The sequence below is a fragment of the Protopterus annectens genome, chromosome 3.part1 (genome assembly GCF_019279795.1).
Source record: "Protopterus annectens isolate FY-2018-M chromosome 3.part1, PAN1.0, whole genome shotgun sequence".
Lineage (NCBI taxonomy): Eukaryota > Metazoa > Chordata > Ceratodontiformes > Protopteridae > Protopterus > Protopterus annectens.
Genome location: NC_056732.1, coordinates 42,080,978 through 42,103,742, shown reverse-complemented (window position 1 = coordinate 42,103,742; position 22,765 = coordinate 42,080,978). Strand labels below are relative to the sequence as shown.

Here is a 22,765-nt window from a genome sequence, read left to right as displayed (position 1 = left end):
AGACAAAGAGTCCAGTCCACTTCAGCTTCTACAGACCAGGAGTCCGATGACTCTGAAATTTCTGATTATGAAGACATGCCCTTATCTGCTTATGAGGATTCAGATGCAGAGGAATCCATTCCCTCTACCTCCCCTCCAGAGGATTTTTCTTTTGGTGAAACCTTGCATACCTTACGAGAGCATTTTCACTGGGAATGCCAAGATTATCCTCAGTCCAAAAAGAGACTCAGAGAATTTCTAGAGCTGCCTCAACACAGGCCCTTAGCAATAACCTCTGTCCTGGATGTTATGGATGATGTTTTTATGGAATTCAGTCTTACTCCTGACACTTTACCTCCTGCCCCTAGGAAACCAGACAGGTACTACAGAGTACCTGACACACTCAAATTTCTTTTCAAGAATCCTACTGCTGACCCAGAGATCATTTCTCAGGGGCCTAAAGGTAACAAGGCTACTACAGCCAGGAATCTCACCCCTTCGGACAGGGATTCCAGAGCTCTGGACAGATGGGGTAAAGAAGGTTATATACCTCTGAAACTCTTGCTATTAGGGCACTGAATTGTCAGTTTCACATGCTGAAGTACCAGCAACATATTATGGAACTTATTAAACAAAAAGTGGCAACCTTTTCAGACTGTGCAGAAAATAAAGAATTGCAGGAGCTTATGCACTCTGCAAGCCAAGTCAGCAAGCATACTTTGCAGTGTGGCTTTGACACCCTAGAAGCATCTTGTCCGGCACCTGTCACTGACTCTGTACTGATAAGACATGCTTGGCTGAAGGAGCAGACCTTGCCAGACCATGTCAAATCAAAGTTACTAGACGCTCATTTGAATAAGGACTGCTTGTTAGACATCAAGCAGAAGAGGTTCTTAAAAAGATTGAAGAAAAAGCTAAGTCTATGCAGACTGTTAAATAATTCTTACAAGTGCAACCCCCTAGAGTCAGTAGGCATTGCCCTTCCAAACACTGGTCCTTTCCAGGTCTTCTCAAACCAGACCCAGGGGAAACAGACCACCCAGACTTCAGTCTCAGGGTATGCAGAGATCTAAGCAAAGGAGTGCCTCCATTCCTAAAGTAGGGAGTGGTAAGCCACCTCCTTAGGAAAAAGCACACAATGACTTCTTTACTCCACTCCCCAGCCATGCCCAATTACTTATGCCCTTAGGAGGAAAACTTGCCCTTCATGCAAAAAACTGGATGTCCATCACTCAGGACCGGTGGGTCCTCAACATTGTATCTCAGGGGTACAAATTTTATTTCCATTCACTGCCAAACCCAAGCGGGTGTCCAGACCTTCCTCCAAACCAGTGGGCAGAGGCTCAAAAGCAAGTACTTTCTCTGCTCAATATCAGAGCTATTCAGCCTGTTCCAATAGAACAGAGGGATCAAGGATTCTATGCCAGACTCTTCCTGGTACCCAGGAAAGAGGGCTCTTGGCACCCAATCCTGGATATTTCCATTTTCAATACCTTCCTGGTGGTACCAAAATTCAAAATGCTTACCCTGCAACAGCTTCTTCCTATGCTAACCAAGGATGCCTGGTTAGTCACCCTAGAATTAAAAAGAAATCTGCATATCCCCATAAGAGAATCATGCAGGAAGTATCTACGTTTCAGGGCAGGGTCTATGCATTGTCAGTTCTCTGCACTTCCCTTTGACTTATCTACTGCACCCAGAGTATTCACAAAATGCCTGGCTCCAGCCATTGCATACTGCAGGCAGAGAAATATCCCAATTTACCCATACTTGGACGATTGCTTGATTCAGGCGGACAGTCAGGAATTGCTGTTGCAGCACCTGACATTTATGAAAAACCTTCTCACTTCCTTGGGGTACACCATCAATGAAAAAAAAAACTAAAACTGGTAACCAGTCAAAAGATTGTATTCCTGGGAGCAAGCTTGGACACAACTTCCCAGATGGCATTCCTCACCTCAGAAAAACAAGTTTGACAGACTACTTCAGACAAATGGCCTCCAGAACCCAGCCATCTGCAAGAAAAATACTGCAAGCCCTAGGGTTTATGGCCTCATGTATACTGCCAATTCCAAATGGAAGACTGCATATGAGGAAACTCCAATGGTACTTAAAGTCTTTGGTGCCAACATTCTCAGGACCTGGAAGCAGTCATTCCTATCATACCCGGTCTAAGGACAGAGTTCCTCTGGTGGGCAAAAAGCATGCAACCACAACAAGGGACTGCCATTTACTCAACCCCAAGCCACCCAGACCCTAACCACAGACGCATCAGACTATGCCTGGGGGGCTCACATGGACAGAATATGTATTCAGGGCCACTGGAGCCCAAGTCAGATTAATCTGCACATCAACCAAAAGAGATGCTAGCTGTACAGAATGCCCTAACAGCTTTCAGATCCCTAATCTTTCCAGGACAACTGCTAATAAGAACAGACAACACTACACTTATGTGGTACATCAACAAGCTGGGGGGAACCCATTCCTACCCACTCTGCAGGCTAGCCACGGCCCTATGGAACACGGCCTTGGACATTCAAGTCCATCTACAAGTTCAAGTCCTGCCAGGCAAACAAAACTTACTAGAGACGACTTGAGCAGAAATCTCCTAGACCCACATGAGTGGCAATTGGAGCACAGCACCTTCAACCTCCTGATCCAGAAATGGGGGACCCCAGAGGTGGATCTCTTTGCCTCCTCCTAAAACCACCGGCTCAGCAAATTATGCACCAGGAATCCTCACAGCAGGGCCTGGAAAGTGGATGCCCTATCTTTTCAGTGGGTAAATCTCTCAATCTATGTCTTTCCCTCTCTGCCCCTCCTTTCAAGAGTATTACTCAAGATAAAACAGGACAGACCAAGGACAATTCTGATTGACCCGGACTGGCCACGCCAGCACTGGTACCCACTCCTGTGCAGCCTGACATTGGTGCCACCCTGGCACCTACACCAGAATCCAACCCTCCTCTCTCAGCAGGAGGGACAGATTCTGCATCCACAACTGCAAACCCTAAATCTTGCAGCCTGGCTTATTCCTTGAATTCTCTCCCAGTGACCTTAAGCAAACAGGTACTGGACGTCATTCTTGAAGCCAGAAGACCCAGTACAAGAAAATCCTATGCTGATAAGTGGAAAAGGTTATGCTGATTGATTCAATCTAAAGGAGAGGACACAACACTGCCCTCTCTGCCTCTTATCCTGGATTACTTCGCAGATCTACTCCACAAAGACCTGTCCTTCTCCATTAAGGTACATGCCTCAGCCATTTCTGCTCATTACAACACTGAACCCTCTTATCAAACAGTTCCTGAGAGGGAAAAACATCTTAAGGCCACCAAGGAGAGCACCCACCCCTGCTTGGGACCTTGGAAAAGCTCACACCTCCCCCCTTTGAACCTACTGCATCAGCAGAGTTAAAATTCCTCTCTTGGAAAACAGCCTTGCTTCTAGCCATCACTTCAGCTAACAAGCACTGATTGCTGTGGAACCCTTCATTATTTTCCATGCTGACAGGGTTTCCCTCAGGGCTAACCCTTCCTTTATGCATAAAGTGGTATCCAGTGTGGCTCTCAATCAATCCATCCATTTGCCAACCTTCTTCCCCAATCCTCAAAATAAAGAGGAAAGGATCCTGCACTCCTTGGACATGCATAGACAGCTCAGATTCTACCTTGATAGGACTAAGCCCTTCAGAAACTCTGACCAGCTACTAGTCAGCTTAGCAACAGGGGCAGAGGGCAAGGCCATTTCAAAACAAACTATTTCCAAATGGATAGCACACTGCATCCATTTATGCTACAAGCACCATGGGAAACCAACCCCTCAGGGAGTCGGAACGCATTCCACTAAGGCAACATCTACCTCTACAGCATTTCTCAGGGGAGTCCCTACCAGGGATATCCTGGAGGCTGCTACCTGGAGTTCTGTACACACCTTCACCAAGCATTACCACCTGCCTACCTTTTCCAAATCCAGGGCAGGATCTGGTACAGCAGTCTTGCAAGGCATACTAGCCAGCCCTAACTCTTCTTGACTGTCTCCACCCTTCTTCAGCTTTGGGAATCCATCCAAGTGTGATGACTGCAACAGTGAAACAAGATGGAACATAGTACAGTTGTGTACACTTACCATAAATGTAGATGTTAGAGTGTATTCACTGTTGCAGTCCTTGTTTCCCTCCCTCCAGCACCCTGGTTTTCTCTCTCTCTCCTATCTATGACTATTACTAACCCCTTCTGGGGTATTGGTATTTACTTTTTACTGGTGGTGTTTTCCCCACCATAATCTAGCTCCCTATTTGGGGGGGCGCCTGACATTTGGGGCAAGAAAAACTGATGTAAAGGCATTGGTTGCCTGTTTTTATACACCTGACGTCAGTCCTGGAGTGACAGCATCCGACGCAGAAATACTAAGTCTCTGGTATTCGGGCCGACTGAGGGCTACCTGAAGGCAGATAATCCAAGTCTGAGGACTCCAACAGTGAATATACTCGAACATCTACTTTTATGGTAAGTGTATACAACTTTACTTTTTGTGAGGAGTCTCAAGTAGTTAAGGGCCATCCTTTATGTACTTCAGCATCTAAAGAATTACATTAACCAGTTTACTTCTGGCTTACAGTCCCCACAGAAAGAGTGCTGGTCAAACCTAAGCTCAAGGACACTACTCTTCTCACGTTACTCTGCTAAAAGTAGGTTTACCAGCCAACCGGGAGATGGGAAGACTCCTGTGGTTCCCATGCCTGTGGTGCTCTTCCCCCCAGTGATGTTCTGTGTACCAACATTGCTTGATGTCTTCTGGAGGCAGACCTTACAAGTGCAAGACTAGCCTTGAATTACCTCAGCACTATGGTAAAAGGGCTGAATTACAGGTACGGAGATAATCTTTTTAGCACATCTCCTCTCTATTTTAAAACTGATAGGAAACAGATTTTAAAATTAAAAAAAAAAATTCTTGTCCACATGAGCCAATAAAAAAGCTGCCATAACAGTTGAGCTGAAACCGTAATTTATTTACTAGCTCTGTTCATGAAGCCTGTAGTATCTTTCTTGAGGTAAACCATCAGAAAATGGCTTCTCATCAGACACTGCAGAACACTCATCTACCGGATCAACGTGTCAAAAGAATCCTTTACCAATCCAAGTAGATGTCCGTAAATCCTTATCTATATTATAACATGGTTTATCTCTGGTGCATGAAGACATGTTTATTTGCAAATTTCTGAAAGAAACATGAATAGGAATGATAAAATATGATAAGGAAAGGGTAGCAATATCAATGCATTCACTGTAAAACAATTTTTCATCTGTAACATTTATCACTGATTGCAGAATTAACCCAGAAACAACCAAATTATGGGAGAAATAAAGAAAATTCTGTCCTTTAGCATCATTTTTCCAAACTCCACCTACTCAGATGAAAATTCCTATGAAATAGTGCCTTTTTTGACAGTCACGCCGTGTTTATGACTGAAAGCAGTGAGAGAAGCAAAATCACAGAATTCCTACGTCTGATGTACTATCATCTTATCACAGTTAGAATCAAAAGATAATCTGCACCTCATGGCATTCATCCAGCATGCTTTATCTCAGCAAAATAAACTTCCTAAACAAACACGTTATTCATGGGACCGCAATGCAATATCACTTTTGTCTTTGAAAAGTAATTTTTCAGCAGACGTTCATAAAACTTCTGAAGTCTTTACAATGTTGTCCATTGAAAAAAATGAAGATAAGGCCTTTTTCTTGTTTTTTTGTTTGTAAATCTGTTTTTGCTTCTTGTAAACAAAATATACATTTACAACAAAATGGCAATATACACAAAAGCCAATTATAAATAGATAATGTGTTAAGGAACTGACCGCTTTTATACTGACATTCTTATAGTTCAAATAAAACCAGATGTGCCTAGAATACAGTAATTTCACAACACAGTCACAAACTACTTGTTATGAACAATTTCCTACAAAGGACAATATCTCTTTTTGCAATATGTACTTAATACTAGCTAGAATGTAAAAGACCTGAAATTCTTTGAAGTCACATATGAAAGGTACTCAACTTTCAAAAAAATTACTAGGGAACAACGGACTTCAACATTATTCAACAATTAAAGGAATATAATAATCTTAGGACAAGTCTTTGAATGAGGTAGCTCTGAAAAGCAATGCTTCAGGTGCTGTATGTACTGATCTAAATAGTAGTCAAAGGCTGTAAATGCAGGCAGTACGTAGAGGTGGGTTTGATAAAGTAGCTCTAACGTGATACACGACAATGCAGCTGGTATTTCCTAAAGGCAAAGGCCAAGCCCTGGAAAAAGATGCAATATACTCTCAGTCATGAAATCCTGCTTTTTAGAAATCAAAAACCAAACCAACCTCAAACTTGTAATGAGCACAAATGCAGACGAAAACACATCAGTCCGAGACAGCAGAGTAAAGCAAACACAGTTTTAACCTTATTCTACTGTTTTGGACCAACGTATTTAATTTGCTTTTTAGAAATGACATTAAAATTTGATTTCTCCAATGGACCTTACAACTATCAAATGGGAAACAACCTGTCAATCAGCTGAAAGTGCTGACTATTCACATTCATTAAGCATTATTACATTGGACAACTCTTAGATAACATCGTCCACCTGTGTTCCTGTTTCATAAAAACACTGTGCTGTTAAGTCAAGTTACAGATTTGGAGGTGGTCCGAGGATGCCTTTTATTTCACAAAATGAGTCTCCCTCTGTTTTGGTTGCCGGGTCTAAACCCTCTCAATTTCACTTTAAAGCTTGGAGTCAGATTGCTGGTATTTGCCCACGTTTTTGGTTTGGGGCTGAACACAGCAACTTCAAACTTGCTAAATTTCTCAAATTTCACATGCAGAAACATGTCCTTCCTCATATGCTTCTAGAAGACTGCCTGTATCACATTAGGCGGCCAACAAGCAGTTGTAGCTGAAAGAAGATGACCAAAGAAGAAATCCAAATACGAAGTATGTGATAATGATAATACATTTCATTGCTGGAACCCGTGTTCTGAGAGACTGCTTCTCAATCTATCTGCAAATATACAGAGGCGAGTATATTTTTTTGGTTTTAGAGTTTGTACTGCTGTTACTTAGATCTCTGCTGAAACTGATTTGTCCCACTTACCCTCCCTATTTCTGGGTTGTAGTTTAAATTTGGTGGCTTTTGCAGTTGCCCGCCCCACTGTAGATTTGATCTGGGACACTCCCCCAGTCCCATCTCTTTACTACATTCTACCTAATAAACTCTTTCTGCACTTCCTTTTAGTCCTTTTTAATTTAATTGCATTTTACTGTGTTTGGTCTAATATTGCTACATACTCAAGTGTGCTAGCTTGCACTGCATGTGAATTGTTTTTACTGCTGTTTTAGCTACTATTTTTTTTTCCAGAAAACTGTTAAGCTTGCTTCCTACCTTTCCTGTAACTAGTGTTCCAGATACAGATTTGCTGTATCCAGGACTGTATGTAAGCTTCTGAGCCCCCCAAGCCTTTCTGTTTTGGAGGGAAGCCTTCTAGCTCATCAGTGGGAGTGGTAAGCACTACGTAACCTGTCTACCACATAAGGAGTGGTTCTGGCCAAGAAATTGTTATTGGCCGTTTGGGCAATCTTTTCAATCTCTCTCAACTTTCTGATTTGAAAGCCTGCATTTGCACTTGTTTCTGTCCTGTAACTCGTCTAGTGCAGATACAGATTCTTAGTTTTAGCACTTAAATTTGCTTATTCATGCTCAGCACTTGTTCAGAACTTGTAAGCACTAAATAAGCTACTAATTACTATAGCACTCAATCTTCCTCGTTACTTACAGGAAAACAATTTTTGTACTTACTTTTCTCACTTGCTTAGAGAAAAACAGCTCTTGTACTCACTTTCCTCACTTATCTAGAGGAAAATAGTTTTTATTCAGGCATGTCCAAGGGTCAGCTCCCAGTGTTCTCTCTTGTCTATCTGATGAATCTGGACATCTTGAGGCAATGTAGAAATTGCCTCATGTACACAGACAACCCTCTCCTCCTACCACCCAACACTACAACCTGTGAGAGATGTACTTATCTAGCCAAACTGGAGGTAAAGCTCTCTCCAACCAAGACTGAACTTGACAGTCAAGAGGAGAAGGTAAACATTTGCACCACACCACGCTCATCACATAGTCTCACTAAATCTACATCACCAAAATCCACATATAGTAACACAAAAACATTTGTGGAGGATCTCAATAATAATCTGTCCATGCAACAGAGCAACAGACACCTCCAAAGCAGAAACGCAAGCAACCTCCATCCCCCAACACAACCCAAATGACACATAGCCCACAGACTCAGTGTGCCACTCAACCACAGCCAATAAGACAAAACAAGGTACCCAACACACTAGTCATAGGTGACTCTATAGTCAGGCACACTGATGTCCCACTCACCAGGCTAAACAAGGAGAAGGTTATTGTCAGCTGCCCGTCGGGTGCCAGGATCCGCAACATAACCCATGCACTCAGGTCACTCCTCAACAAGTACAAATATGACTCTGTCATTGTCCATGTTGGTGTGAATGACCTGAGACGTACCTCCCTGGACTACATGAAAAGAGACATGGAGGAGCTCTCCGATCTTGTAGCCCAGGCAGGTATGACCCTAGCCCTGAGTAGCATTCTGCTATCGCCCAGAATTATACCGCAGTACAAGGACAAAATGACTGACTTCAACAATTGGGTAAGCTTCTGGTGTCATTCTAAGGGGATCCAGTATCTGTCTGCTTGGGAAGACATGGTTGACAGACTACGATGCTTTGCCACAGATGGCCTGCACCTGTTGCCCCTGGGATTCCGGACACTGGCTAAGGCTCTTGCTGCCCCTATAGTGCCTTTTTAGGCAAGGTTCAAATGACAAATTCACCACCGTAACAGGCAAGCAAAAACTGAGGGTAATGCTACTCAATGCTAGAAGTCTAAATCTCAAAATGCACTCACGCGAGGCACTCCTTAAAATGGAGAACATCGATATCTGTGCAGTGACCGAGACCTGGTTAAAGGCTCCAGAAAGCACCCCTGCATTACCAGGCTGTAACTCATACCACACTTTTCGGCCATGTAACCTGGACCAAAACACCAAAGGCGCAGGTGTGTCCATATTCATTAAGGATATCCACACCTCCAGGCTAGTTGCTCAGCATAATGCAGCCGAGATTATCCAAGTGCAACTAACTCTGGGCAAAACTGTAATCCAAATTGTAGCTTGCTACAGATACCCCACCATGCCCCAGGATTCCCACTCCTCTTTTCTTGATGTACTGGAAAATATTACGGTTCAACCAAACACCTTAATAATGGGAGACTTCAACTACCCCACCATTAATTGGGAAAACTACTCGTGTACCAACTTCCTTAGCTCAATGCTTTCTGGAATTCATAAACTCCAGTGCCCTGGATCAACTTATCCACACCCCCACCAGGGGCAACAATATCCTAGAACTAGTCATTACCAACATGAGTGACCGGTGTTCCGCACCTGAAGTCAACTCCTTGTTGGTCCGATCCAACCATAAGCTAATCACCCCTGATATCCACATCCTGCCCCTACCCCCCCATTAAGGAAACCACAGTAATAAATTTCTCCAAAGCCAACTTCATGCTTCTTAAAACAGAAGTGGTGAACTTCGTGACACCCAGGCAGATGGACAATACAGTTACAACTGCTGAATCCTACACAAATGCACTCTATAAGCACTTACACGAATGCATGGATCATGCTATACCAAGCAGAACCAAGACGCTATCCTCCAAAAAAAGGAATCCAATCTGTTGGTCCCCTTCCATAAACAAACTGTACAACAGAAGGAAGAAACTGTTGCAAAACAGAGTAAAATACCATGAGGGGAGGAGCTCCCTGGTCAGCCTCAGTAAAAAGCTGAGATCCCTTATAAGATCCTCCAAAGCTAGCTACGAAAACAAAATTGCCACTAATTCTAAGGACAACCACAAAGCATTCTATAGCCATGTCAAGAATCTCTATGGCAACACCCAGATCTGCTCTGGAGTTACAGCACAACGGCACGAAAATTACAGAACCAACTGATATTGCCAACATCCTGGCAGATAGGTTCAGTGTTAACTTTACCCCCCCCCCTCACCCCCTAAAGGGCCCATATCTATACAGGAAGAATGCAGAGTCCCTGTAATCACAACTACGCAGGTAAAAGCTGCAGTCTCTAAAGCCAAAAACACAGCATCCATGGGATCAGACAACATCCCAAGCTGCGTTTTACATGTACTTCAGAATGAACTGGCTCCCCACTTAAGCACCATGTTCAATAATAGCCTCGCATCAGGCTTTGTGCCCACTGAATGGTGCACAGCAACAGTTATCCCACTCCACAAAGGGGGAGCCACCACTGATCTCAGGAACTATTGACCTATTAGCCTGACGAGCCTGGTCTGCAAGGCCATGGAACGTATCATTATGGAACTCATAAACAAAGACATTGGCAACCTCCAAACTCTGGATACCACCCAGTTCGGGTTTGTGAAAGGCAGATCATGCCTCCTGAACCCGATCGACTTCTTTGAAGCAGTCACCAAAGCCATAGATGAGGGTAAGGTCGTTCACACAGCCTATCTTGACCTCGCCAAGGCTTTCAACACCATCCCTCATTCTGGAATTATAGCTAAACTCACTAAACTAGGTATAAATCCCTATATCACAAGATGGGCTGCCAACTGGCTCACTAACAGAATCCACACTGTAAAAGTTGCAGACTCCAAATCTGACTTCAAACCTGTGACAAGTGGAGTACCACAGGGTTCCGTCCTGGGACCTCTCCTGTTTGGTATCTACTTCTCTGAAGTACAGGCTAACACAGAAGGCCTCTGGCTAATGAAGTTCGCAAATGACTGCAAACTAGGAGCCATAGTCAAGTCCCCAAATGATGTGGACATCCTACAGAAGGGCCTCGCTGAGACAGATGCCTGGTGTCAGAGCCATGGCCTCAAGCTCAATGCCAACAAATGCAGTGTCATCCCCTTTGGTAAAAACTCAGTACCCATGAACTACAACATAGGCGGTAGTATACTTACCACTGAAAGTGTGATAAGGGACCTTGGGACCCAGGTGGACAGTAGTCTCTCCTTTGATAGTCACATCATTGCAATAGTCAGGAAGTCCTTCTACATGGCACACCTCATCATAAAAGGGTTCTCATCCAGGAAAACAGGTCATCCTTCCCCTCTACTCACTAGACCCATTATAGAGTACAACACCCATTTTGGAATGTACCTCACAAGACATCTGCAGCAGCTGCAAAGGCCACAGAAGTACCTCACAAAGTGGATTACTGGCCTCAAACAAATGCTCTACACTGACCATCTCAAAAAATCCAGCTTTATTCTGTAGCATACTGCCTACTCCGAGATGATCTCTGCCTAACATATAAAGCTATGTCAAACCCAGAACTGTTGGACATGCTACACCTAAAGAAATCCCAATCCCTCCGAGCTACATGCTCTAGGGACCTAAACCTTGTCACCACAATAAACAGGACATGCTGGAAGAATAGATTCCTGTCCCAGAGAATTCCCATATTGTGGAACAGGCTAGCCATCTATGTCAAGCAAAGTTCTTCATTAGCACTCTTCAAGAAAAATCTTGAGTGGATGGGAAATAGGAAATACACCCCGGGAATCACTTCTGTGGCTCTGTTCGACAGTGGCACAGGAAAATAACTTTCTTGGGTGGCCTAAGCCAGGGAACCTTGTTGGCTAGGCTTATGTAGGCCCTTGGGCCGATAGCCTAGTACCTACCTATGGAGGTGTATCCCACCACACTCCCCAAGAGGCTGCACCCTCTGCAATCCACTACATTAACCAAAGGTTGTTCCACATCAAAGTGAGGGGAAAACTAAGTGTCTCTTTTGGCCATCTTGTTTTGCTAGTGTACATGTTAAAGCTGATATTACTCTTTGTTGATATTTGCAAGGATTTATTCTGGTACTGCAAGTAACGTTTAGGTGTTTGTTCAGTTTTAATGTTGGATGTTAAAAGATTAAGAAAATGATTTACAGGAAAAAATCTATGCACACTGTAATGTGGTACAACTGGAATCAAACAAACCTGACATATTCAAACAAATCATGTCTTAACTGTATATCAGAATACCATGTCAAGAAAGGACTGCTTAATAATATGAATAGTTTCATCAGTTTTTGATTCTCTGTACTCTATTTTGCAGATGCAGTACAATTAAAGATACTCCACAACTGCTGAATTTTCAGTAGAAAATCAAGTACTCACATAATAGTTGTCATTTATTTGCACCATTGGAGCATTTACACAAGCACCCAGACATTCAACTTCTGTCAATGTGAAGAGATTATCATTTGTTGTTTCTCCAACTTGTATACCTGCATTCAGGGAAAAAAGAAAATGTATTGCATTAAGCTTGTACTAAAAATGCTTCTACAAAATTAATTTGTGTGGTTTCATCTACACTTGATTTAAACGACAGAATAACGCAATTTTAGATCTCGCTGTAATTATGACAGTAGTTGTATACATAACTGTAGTATGTGTTTATCACTGTTCTAGCCATGCAGTATTTTAATGCAGTTATTTTTAACACAAGGTGAAAATGTTATGGCAAAGGGAAAAATGCATCAACTAATGGCTACATTATTAAATGTCAAAGGTCATCCTCTCACTATACGATGACATATGCAGGCATGGGAGTACCACACAAACGAATACATACCTACACCTCTACCACAAACTAATTCCACTTCAAGTCTGGAGTTCAGCTTCTTACTAAACTCTTTCATAGGAACATTTCTTCAGCATTCCTAAGTGCATTCTTACACAAGCCTTTCCTGATTAAGGAGTTTCCTGGATGCAATGAGATCACCTGGTTAATGGAGTAAATCATCAAAAGATTCTCACTACACCTTTCTAAACATACTGGAAAATATTAAGATACAACCAAACACCCTAATACTGGGCGATTTCAACTACCCTGCCATTAACTGGGAAAACTACTCGGGTACCAACACCTTTTCCCAAAGGTTCTTGGAATTCAAAATTCCAATGCCCTGGATCAACTAATCCATTGTCCCACCAGGGGCTCCAATTTCCTAGACCTGGTCATTACCAACATGGGAGATGGATGCTCCACACCAGTGGTCACCCCCTCATTGGTCAGGTCTGACCATAAGCTAATCACCCTTGACATCCACATCCCACCCCACCCCACCCCCACCCCGAGGTAAGGAAACCTCCATAAAAAACTTCTCCAAAGCCAACTTCATGCTACTCAAGTCAAAAGTGACAAACTTCATGACACCCATGCAGACAGGAGCTGAAAGTTTGACTGCTGAATCCTACACTCAGGCACTGTACGAGCACATCCATTTATGCATGAATCGTGCCATCCCAAATAGAACCAAGATGCTCTCCTCCAAAAAAAAGAAGCCAATCTGGTGGTCCCCTGCCACAAACAAACTACATAACAGAAGGAAGAAACTGCTGCAGAAAATAGGAAAATACCAGAATGCAAAAAACTCCCTTACCAGCCTCAATAAGAAGCGGAGATCCCTCATAAAATCCTCCAAAGCTAGTTATGAAAATAAAATTGCCAAAGATTCCAAAGACAACCACAAGGCATTCTATAGTTATGTCAAGAATCTAAATGGCAATGCTCAGATCTGCTCTGAGCTACAACAGAATGGCATACACTGATCCCAAGGATATTGTCAATATCCTGGCAGATCGATTTAGTGCCAACTTCACCCCCCCTCTCACCCTCTAAAGGGCCCATCTCAACACCAAAAGATTGCCAAATTCCGGTAATCATGGCCACACAGGTAGAAACCGCACTCTCCAAAGCTAAGAATACAGCATCCATGGGACAAGATGACATCCCGGGCTGTGTACTACATGAACTACTACAAAATGAACTGGCACCTCATCTAAGTGTTATGTTTAATCATAGCCTCACCTCAGGCTTCGTGCCCACTATGTGGCGTACAGCTACAGTTATCCCACTCCACAAGGGGGGATCCATCTTGGATCCCGGGAACTACCGCCCCATCAGTCTGATGAGCCTGATCTGCAAGGGCATGGAACTTATAAACAAAGACATCGGAGACCTTCAAACACTGGACCCCACTCAGTTTGGGTACGTGAAGGGCCGATCTTGTCTTCTGAACCTGATTGACTTCTTCGAATCAGTCTCCAGAGCTGTGGATGAGGGTAAGGTGGTCCACACAGCCTATCTCCACCTCGCCAAGGCCTTCGACACCATCCCCCACTCTGGAATCATAGATAAACTTTCTAAGCTGGGCATAAATCGCTATGTCACTCGATGGGTTGCCAACTGGCTTACTGACAGAACCCACACTGTAAAAGTAGCAAGTGGAGTTCCACAGGGTTCAGTCCTGGGACTGCTCTTGTTTGGGATCTACTTCTCTGAAGTACATGCCAACACTAAGGGACTCTGGCTAACAAAGTTTGCAGATGACTGCAAACTTGGAGCCATTATTGAATCCCCAAATGATGTGGATATTCTACAAAAGGTCCTTACAGAAACAGATGCTTGGTGCCAGAGCCATGGGCTAAAGCTTAATGCCAAGAAATGTACAGTTATCCCCTTTGGGAAAAAAACATGCACCCATGAATTACCACATAGGTGGCAGTACACTAAACACCGACAGCAAGTGTGATGACAGACTTGGAGACACAGGTGGACAGTGGTCTCACCTTTGATAACCACATCGCCACAACAGTCAGGAAATCCTTCTATCTGGCACACCTAATCACCAAGGGCTTTTCATCTAGAAAAAAGGAGGTCATTGTCCCACTGTACTCATCCCTCATTAGACCCATTATTGAGTACAATGCCCCATTTGGTATGCACCTCACAAGACATCTGCAACAGCAGGAAAGCCCGCAGAAATACCTCACTAAACGAATCACAGGCCTAAAGCAGATGCACTATGCTGGCCATCTAAAAAAACTCCAGCTATACTCTGTGGCATATCATCTATTCAGAGGCTATCTCTGCTTAACATAAAAGGCCATGTCAAACCCTGAGCTGTTGGACATGCTCCACTTAAAGAAATCCCAATCCCTCAGAGCCACAAGCTCCAGGGATCTAAACCTTGTCATCACAATGAACAAAACATGCTGGAGAGAGAGGTTCCTGACCCAGAGACTCCCCATACTCTGGAATAGACTGCCCATAAATGTCAAGCAGAGCGCCTCCTTGGCTCTCTTCAAAAGGAACCTTGACGATTGGATGGAAGATAGGAAATTCACCCTGGGGATCACGTCAGTCACTAGACAGGGGTCTAGGGAAGTAAATATTGTGGGAAGAAATATCCAGGGAATTGTTATGACTAGGCTTGTATAAGCGCTAGGGCTGATAGGTTCATAGGTTGGTGCTAGGCTATGAACATAATTAATACATGTAAAGTTCTCTTGCAAGGCAATGACAAACAGTATTCTTTACAGCAGTAGACAAGAAATACTTGACAATATGCAGGGTTCTCCTTTCACAAGGACCAAATTATTTGCCAGTTAATACTATAAAAGGTGTACATCTAATACTCTCTGCATTTTTCCTTGCAGAGTAAGGAACTGTTGGAGACAACTGTTTAATTTTATTCATCAAAGACAAGTCATCTGCACAGCATCTTAAGCTACAGCACTGAGAATTTAAGCAGTGCAAGATGCCATGCAAACACAGTAACTGCTAGCAGTGGAAGACAGTATGACCCACCAATCTTCCCCTGCCCATGATCTTAATGGAAAGGTTTCAATTCCTCAATAGCCAGTCAGGTATTTAATCCTACTTCTGTATGCTATGCCTACTTTGTGTAGTCTTCACAAATAAGTAACATGGCAGAGTTTATTTACTGCTTTTGTTGACCAGGAAAGTCTGAATTGGATGTGTAAAACCCCTTTCCAGCAGAGACCTAGGGAGACAAACTCACATACATACATTAGATACAGTTCGGCTTATTTTGTCATGCTTCCCTTTTCACATTCCGTAGCCCCTGAAGATCCCATTGGCTGTCCAGACTGTCCTGTTCAGTTTCCATCCAAGATAAAACACAATACATACGTGAATAAACACCATACATCATCTATTTTGAGAGGACTTTATGCAGCAGGCAGCAGTTGGGATTTCCTTTTTCAGTCACCTCTTGCCACAATGTTGCAGAAAGACCTACCTCCTACAACTGGGGCACACATCAGCTCTCTGCTGGCACACACACCGTTATGTCAAGCATGCTAGTCTAGGACAATGCACACAATGTCACAGCCCCATAGTTCTAAACCAATAAGTACAAATGTGCTAGCACACACTAAACACGTTGATAAAATTATACATTTGTCAAGCTAGGACACACAGCACTAGAGTTAGGTGAAGGAATGCCCAAGAAAAGGAGGAATAAGGGAACACAGTACTTCATGTACAGGGTCACTGATAAGGTACATGAACATGTATTGGATATGCCCGACAAAAAGGCCCCTAAGGTCCCTCAGCTCTGTCTGACAGTAGTGAAGAATCCAAGCAATAATAAAACCTCCCAAGGAAGGCAACAGCTGGAGGTGCCAGGGAGGCAACGATTCAGAAGAGACCTTGAGAATTCTACAGTGGGCCAGGGAGGAAAACATTCAGTAGTGACTTTCAGAATTCTACAGCATGGAAGTGCCAAAGGAAGCTCAGATAATGCAGCACAGATCCAAAGAGTAGTGTTTAGTGAAAGTATGTAACAGAATCAGTTTATCAGAGCTGTACAGAGCTAAACAACTTGCAACTGCTCTGCTGTGTTATCCAAAGTATCCACTGCTTTCTAGTGCAAAAATAAGCACCAATTTTACTTGATCTGCACTTCTTGTACTGTTTTTTTACTGTGTGCTACTTTTTTTTTTTTTACTGCATTTTTGCTGTTAGCTGCACTTTTGAGCGTAGCATAGACTTAGTTCAGATTTGCTGGGCCCAGTCTGTTTTTGCAGTTTCTGAGCACTAATCCAGCTTTCCTCCACAAAAGAGGAGCTCCCCTGCACCCTTGTGACAGAAGAGTGTAGCTAAGAACCAACCTGAGTGGCAATTGTTGGTCCAGGGCCCATGCACTATCATTGGTTAGAGTGTTTTAAATCTGTTTAATTTTGTTGCTGTCTACTGCTCGTGTTTGCTCACAGTGCACCATTGTGCATTACCATACAATGCACATGTTTGCTCAGAGCGCACCATTGTGCATTACCATAAAATGCACGTGTTTGCTCAGAGCGCACCATTGTGCATTCCCATACAATGCGCATGTTTGCTTAGAGCGCACCATTCAGTATTACCATACAATGCGCGTGTTTGCTCAGAGCGCACCATTGTGCATTACCATACAATGCGTGTGTTTGCTCAGAGTGCACCATTGTGCATTACCATACAATGCGCGTGTTTGCTCAGAGCGCACCATTGTGCATTACCATACAGTGTGCGTGTTCCATTGGAGGTTTCTTGTTCTTCGCTGCCTGGAAAGACACTCAGCTGAGCCTCTGAGGTACCAATACAAGTCTCACCCTCCAAGCCTCTCACAGTTTAGAGCTTCTACTAGTCCCTCAGCCATACTCTGGTCCTCCTAGTCTTCCCTCCATTACTGACCACAGTACTATACCTAGTATCTTGGATGGAGAGTTTCCCACAGTTTCTCCAGCCAGCCTGGTTGACATGGGCATCCTGAGGCAGTGTAGCAATTGCCTCATACACTGACATTTATTTCTATGTAACACAAATTCAGTATGTGAGAGATGCATCTGTATTAAGAATCTAGAATCCATACTCTCTCTCTCTTGCTCGCAAATCAGCATACCAGATACTAAGGGGGCTGTCAGCTCACACAATTCACCTACTGCACCTAAACCCACATATGTAGAGGTACTCACCAGAAGCCTACCTAAAGATCAGAGACCTCCCAAACATAAACAGGCTTCACATAACTCACTACCAGCTGAACACAGTACACACAAAAAAAACATGCAGCCATGTCTTACCTAACAAGCCACTAAGGCAAAACACAAAATCCAATGCCTTGATCATAGGTGACTCCATTGTGAGACACACAGATATCCCATTCACCAGACTGGATAAGTAAAAAGTGACAGTCGTCCGTCAGGTGCCAGGCTCTGCCACATCAGACACGCACTCAGGTCTTTCAACAACAGGTACTGATATAACTCTGTCATAGTCCATGTTGGTGTGAATGACCTGAGAAATACCTCTCTGGACTACATGAAGAGAGACATGACTGAGCTCTCTGAATAAGAGTCCCAGGTGGGTATGTCCTTAGCCTTAAGCAGCATTCTACCTTCACCTGGAATGATGCCACAATACAGACAAAAAAAAAATGAGTGACTTCAAGAACTGGCTTAGTTTCTGGTGTCATTCCAAGGGGATCCAGTACCTGTCCCAACGTAAAAATATCCTTGAAAAACAACAGCTACAGGTCCCCTTCCATGAACCATGACATCCACACTGCCTACTTGGATCTACCTGAATCACTCAAAATACAACCAAACACTCTGGTTATGGGCGACTTTAACTACCTGTCTATTGACTGGGTAAATTATACGTGTACTAACATGCTTGCACAAAGGTTCTGGGACTTTGTAAATGCCAATGCCTTGAAACAGATAGTTGGCACCCTCACAAGGGGCCTAAACATTCTTGATCTAGTACTCACCAACATGGGAGATTGGTGTACCACCACAAGTGTACGGCCCTCTCTGGTGAAGTCTGATCATAAATTAGTCTTGTTTGAAGTAATGATTATACCAGCCCCCCTCCACAAGTACCACCACAAGTGTACAGCCCTCTCTGGTGAAGTCTGATCATAAATTAGTCTTGTTTGAAGTAATGATTGTATCAGCCCCCCTTCCACAAAAGAAATTCAGATCTGCCAATACAGCTATATAAATGGCAAACAAGTTCCATGAAGGACAAGAGGATCTCTCCTTCTAGAACTACAGCTGTACCATCCACTAGATCCTGCAGTTTTGAGTGGTAGAAACTTGCACCCTGATCATGGAGCAACTCTTGTGCCAACTAAAAAATTACCCAAGACAGATCAGACAGACCTGCAAAATCAAAAAATGTCACAAACAAGAACACTAAAGTCCTACTGCCCAAAGAGAAAAGTCTGTGCCCTACAGCAGAGGACCTCTATGCCACTGAATACATGGTCAGGTAGGAATGAAGATTCTACTAAAGAAATAAAGCCCAGCCATGCAGTCCTTATCAGAAGGCTCAACAACCCTCACCCACACAGTCACTCACAGAAACAGAGCAGGTGTGCTATAACCTCTGAGATTATTATTCAAACTGAGAACTCTCTACATGAGAAGTGCACCACGTGATGTGTAAATTAGTCAAGCTCGCTCACTTAATTCAGTCTTCAGTTCAATTCTTCTGCTCAGTACAATATCCATCTATAGTCAACGTAGTAATTTATGTGCTAATAAAGAATAATTACCTGATAAAGTGCAGCGTTGTTTTCCTGGGATGATAATCATGCTGATATTTGTGTACTGCCTATTCTACTAAATGAGTTGAGACTTTTCAGGACAGTCATTTTGTGCTAGGAAGCATATCTCTCTCTCACACTTCTCTTAAAAAGCTCCTTAAGAATAATATTTTTTGCACAATTTCCTGTGCTGTGGAAACAGATCAGAAATAATCCATATTCATCATGCACATGGATTTGCTATTATTTAACTTGCATCTTTTTCCATTTCTAATGAATATATTTGTCCAACTATCCAAAATCATGACACAATAAATGGAAACAAACAGCAAAAGCAAAAATTCAGTCCCCACTAATCCAAAACATAAAACATCTAAACGGAGGAAGTATGAATAAGCTAATGGAGAAAAGAAGGTGGCTACCACAATTTTAGAACGGAAGATAGCATCACTCCACAAATGAAAGCTGCGTTGGCCCTAGCGTATCTGTCCATAAATCAAGTGTCAATGGAATCTTAAATAAAAACAAAATGAAAAGTCGCCTTACAGAAAGTGTAACAGGCTGTAGGAATGAAGAGATCAGAGCAGAATGTTGGACGAACTCTTAATAAAAAGCTGGCTAGGGCAAATCATGCAACAGACGCTTTATTTATCCAGGGTGAAACAAGCCTGGGAGGGTAGAGGTACAGTAAATAACAATAAACAAACTACCAGAATAAAGCTCAATACTGTTTGAGACCGTCAGAAGCACAGCGACCTACTTTATTACTTATTTTATTTTACATTTGTTGACCGGGCTAGTCTAGCTGGATATATGTCCATTTTCAGTAGAGGCCTGGGGAGATGAGCTCCACATAAAAGACGTGCACAAACAGAACACTAAACATAAATTACAGGAAACTTGTAAGACAATAACAGGTGTTCCATGGTAACTTAGCATACATGATAGATTTTTTTCTTTTGTTTTTCACTGTGAGAAGAAAGAAAAGGATTTGGAAGTATGTGTAGATACCCAAATCAAAGTAATAAGCAGGAATAGGAGAACATACTACTTAGTTATAGGACTGGAAGAATTTGTTGAAGAGTAGTAACTTATACATAAGATAGTAAGATCCCAATTCTGTTGTTCCTAGGTACAATAAGTCAGCTTAGAAGGTAGTGGCCTTAAAGTGACAGGAAGAGAGATGTAAATGGTGTTGGCCAAGACTAACAGTGAGAGATACTCTAGTCAGGGTTAGTAGAGGGACATAGTCAGTGGGTTGTAAGGTATGATTTGAGATTCTTTTTAAATAGTGAAGTTAAAGAAAGAGATGCAAGTTCACCAGGAAGTAGGTTCCAGATTTTACTTACAGTATTAGCGAAAAGGGATTCTCCTGCTTTATTGTTAGGTTTTTGAGTAGTAATGAGTAGTTTGTTTGCAGAGTGTAGGTTTGTAAGAGTTTTATATGGGCAGATTAGACTTGTGAGAATTGGTGTGTTGCTTGGATGATAAAGGGTTTTATGGGTAATAGTTGGTGAAGTAGAATTTGGTTTTACGGTTCCGGCCTACTCAGTTGATTCAGATTTTGGCAGTGGTGGGATCTTACAGGGGAGCCGGTAGCAAATCTGGCAATGTTGTTGTAGGAGATTGCCAGCTTGTTGAGGTTGCTTTTAGATAGATTTGTATATATAGGGGAGACATAAAACAGTGTTGAGATGAGGTAGTTCTAGCTATGGGAGTAAGGAAGGGTTTAATTCTATAGAGGGAGCCTAGTTGTCGGTTAACTGATTTTATTGTGGTGTTAATATGAGTATCATAGTTAAGGTTGTGGTCAATTGCTACTCCTAAGAGTTTAGTGGTAGTGTCAGGGGATATAACTGTACCATTTTTAGATTTAATAGTGAAGTGAAGTGGGGTGGACTTGAGTGTGGGAGTAAACAGCAGTAGTTTAGTCTTTTTGGGGTTAGAGAGGAGGCAACGCTGTAAAAACCATTCCTCAACAAGCTCAAAGACATTCTGGGTGAGGGACTGCAGTTCGGATGGCCCAGTAGCTGAGGAGATTAAAGTGAAGTCATCTGCATATTGAATAGATATAGCATGTGGGATACTAGTGGATAGATTGTTTATAAAGATAGAGAATAGAACAGGGCCCAGAAAAGAACCTTGGGGTACACCAAGGGAGACAGGAAGATGGGAAGATAGAGTGTTGTCCCAGAGCACTGCCTGTTGCCTGTTATCTAAGTAGGACTTGAACCACTGTAGTGCTTGATCATCAAGTGAAAGGGACTTAACTATATTCAGTAGTAAGTGATGGTTAACCATATCGAATGCTTTTGAAAGATCTATAAAGATAGCAGAGGGCAGGGTGTTATTGTTACGGTTTATGTTAATGTGGTCAGAAAATGATAGGGGGGCTGTAGTGGTGCTATGGAAAGGTCGAAAGCCATGTTGAGAGCTAGCTAAAAGGTTATTTTAGAGGAGGTGGTCTAGCAGTTGCCGATGGATGCATTTTTCCACGATTTTAGCTATGGGAGAGAGTAGGGCAACTGGACGGTACTTAGAAAGCTCTACTGAGTTGCCACCTTTGTGTAGGGGAATTATATGAGAGACTTTCCAGATGGATGGGATGACGCCTTCAATGATGGTTCTATTAATTAGGATAGAGACAGGGTAAGCAACAACGTTAGCTGCTATTTGAATATACTTAGCAGGTAAGAGGTCAGCAGAGGGGGTAGAGGGTTTAAGTGTTTGAAGGAGAGTACAGATAAGGGATGTAGGCACAGGTTGTAGTTGGAAAGTGGGTGGTGAGTTATTTAAGGATGAAAAAAGATTAAAGGATACAGGAGGTAAGAGAGTTAAGCAAGTGACTGGATAGCTTCAGTGAGGAAGTTATTGAAGGAATCAGTAATTAGTTTGGGAGTGTCGTTGGTAATTCCAGAAGGGGTGGGTGTTTTAGAGTTGCCTGGATGTAGGAGTCTATTGATACCTGACCAGAAATTTTGTGGAATTTGTTGATTGGAATGTTGAAGTTGAAAGAAGAAGTTTTTTTGTCCAGTAGTACTGATGCTTTAATTGAGTTTATAAGCTATTTAAATTTTAGATGATCTGATGGGGTTTTAGAGGTGCGCCATTTGGCCCATAATTTGTTTCTTAGAATCTTTTGCTTAGTTTCCTTCGTAAGCCAAGGAGCAGTTTTGGTACTGTTCCTAAGAGTACGAAAAGGGGCGTGGAAGCCCAAGAATTCAAGGAACTTTGAGTCGAAGTATTAATGCCACTGCTTCACCTAG

General features: G+C 42.8%; 1 protein-coding gene across 1 annotated transcript in view; it reads right to left on the bottom strand.

Moving 5' to 3' along the window:
• Positions 1-22,765, bottom strand: part of NDUFV2 (NADH:ubiquinone oxidoreductase core subunit V2) — a 311,308-nt gene that overhangs the window by 97,219 nt on the left and 191,324 nt on the right. The window contains exon 6 of the mRNA XM_044066534.1: positions 12,277-12,386. Coding sequence (XP_043922469.1) covers positions 12,277-12,386 — 110 coding nt within the window. The remainder of the gene's footprint in view (positions 1-12,276; positions 12,387-22,765) is intronic.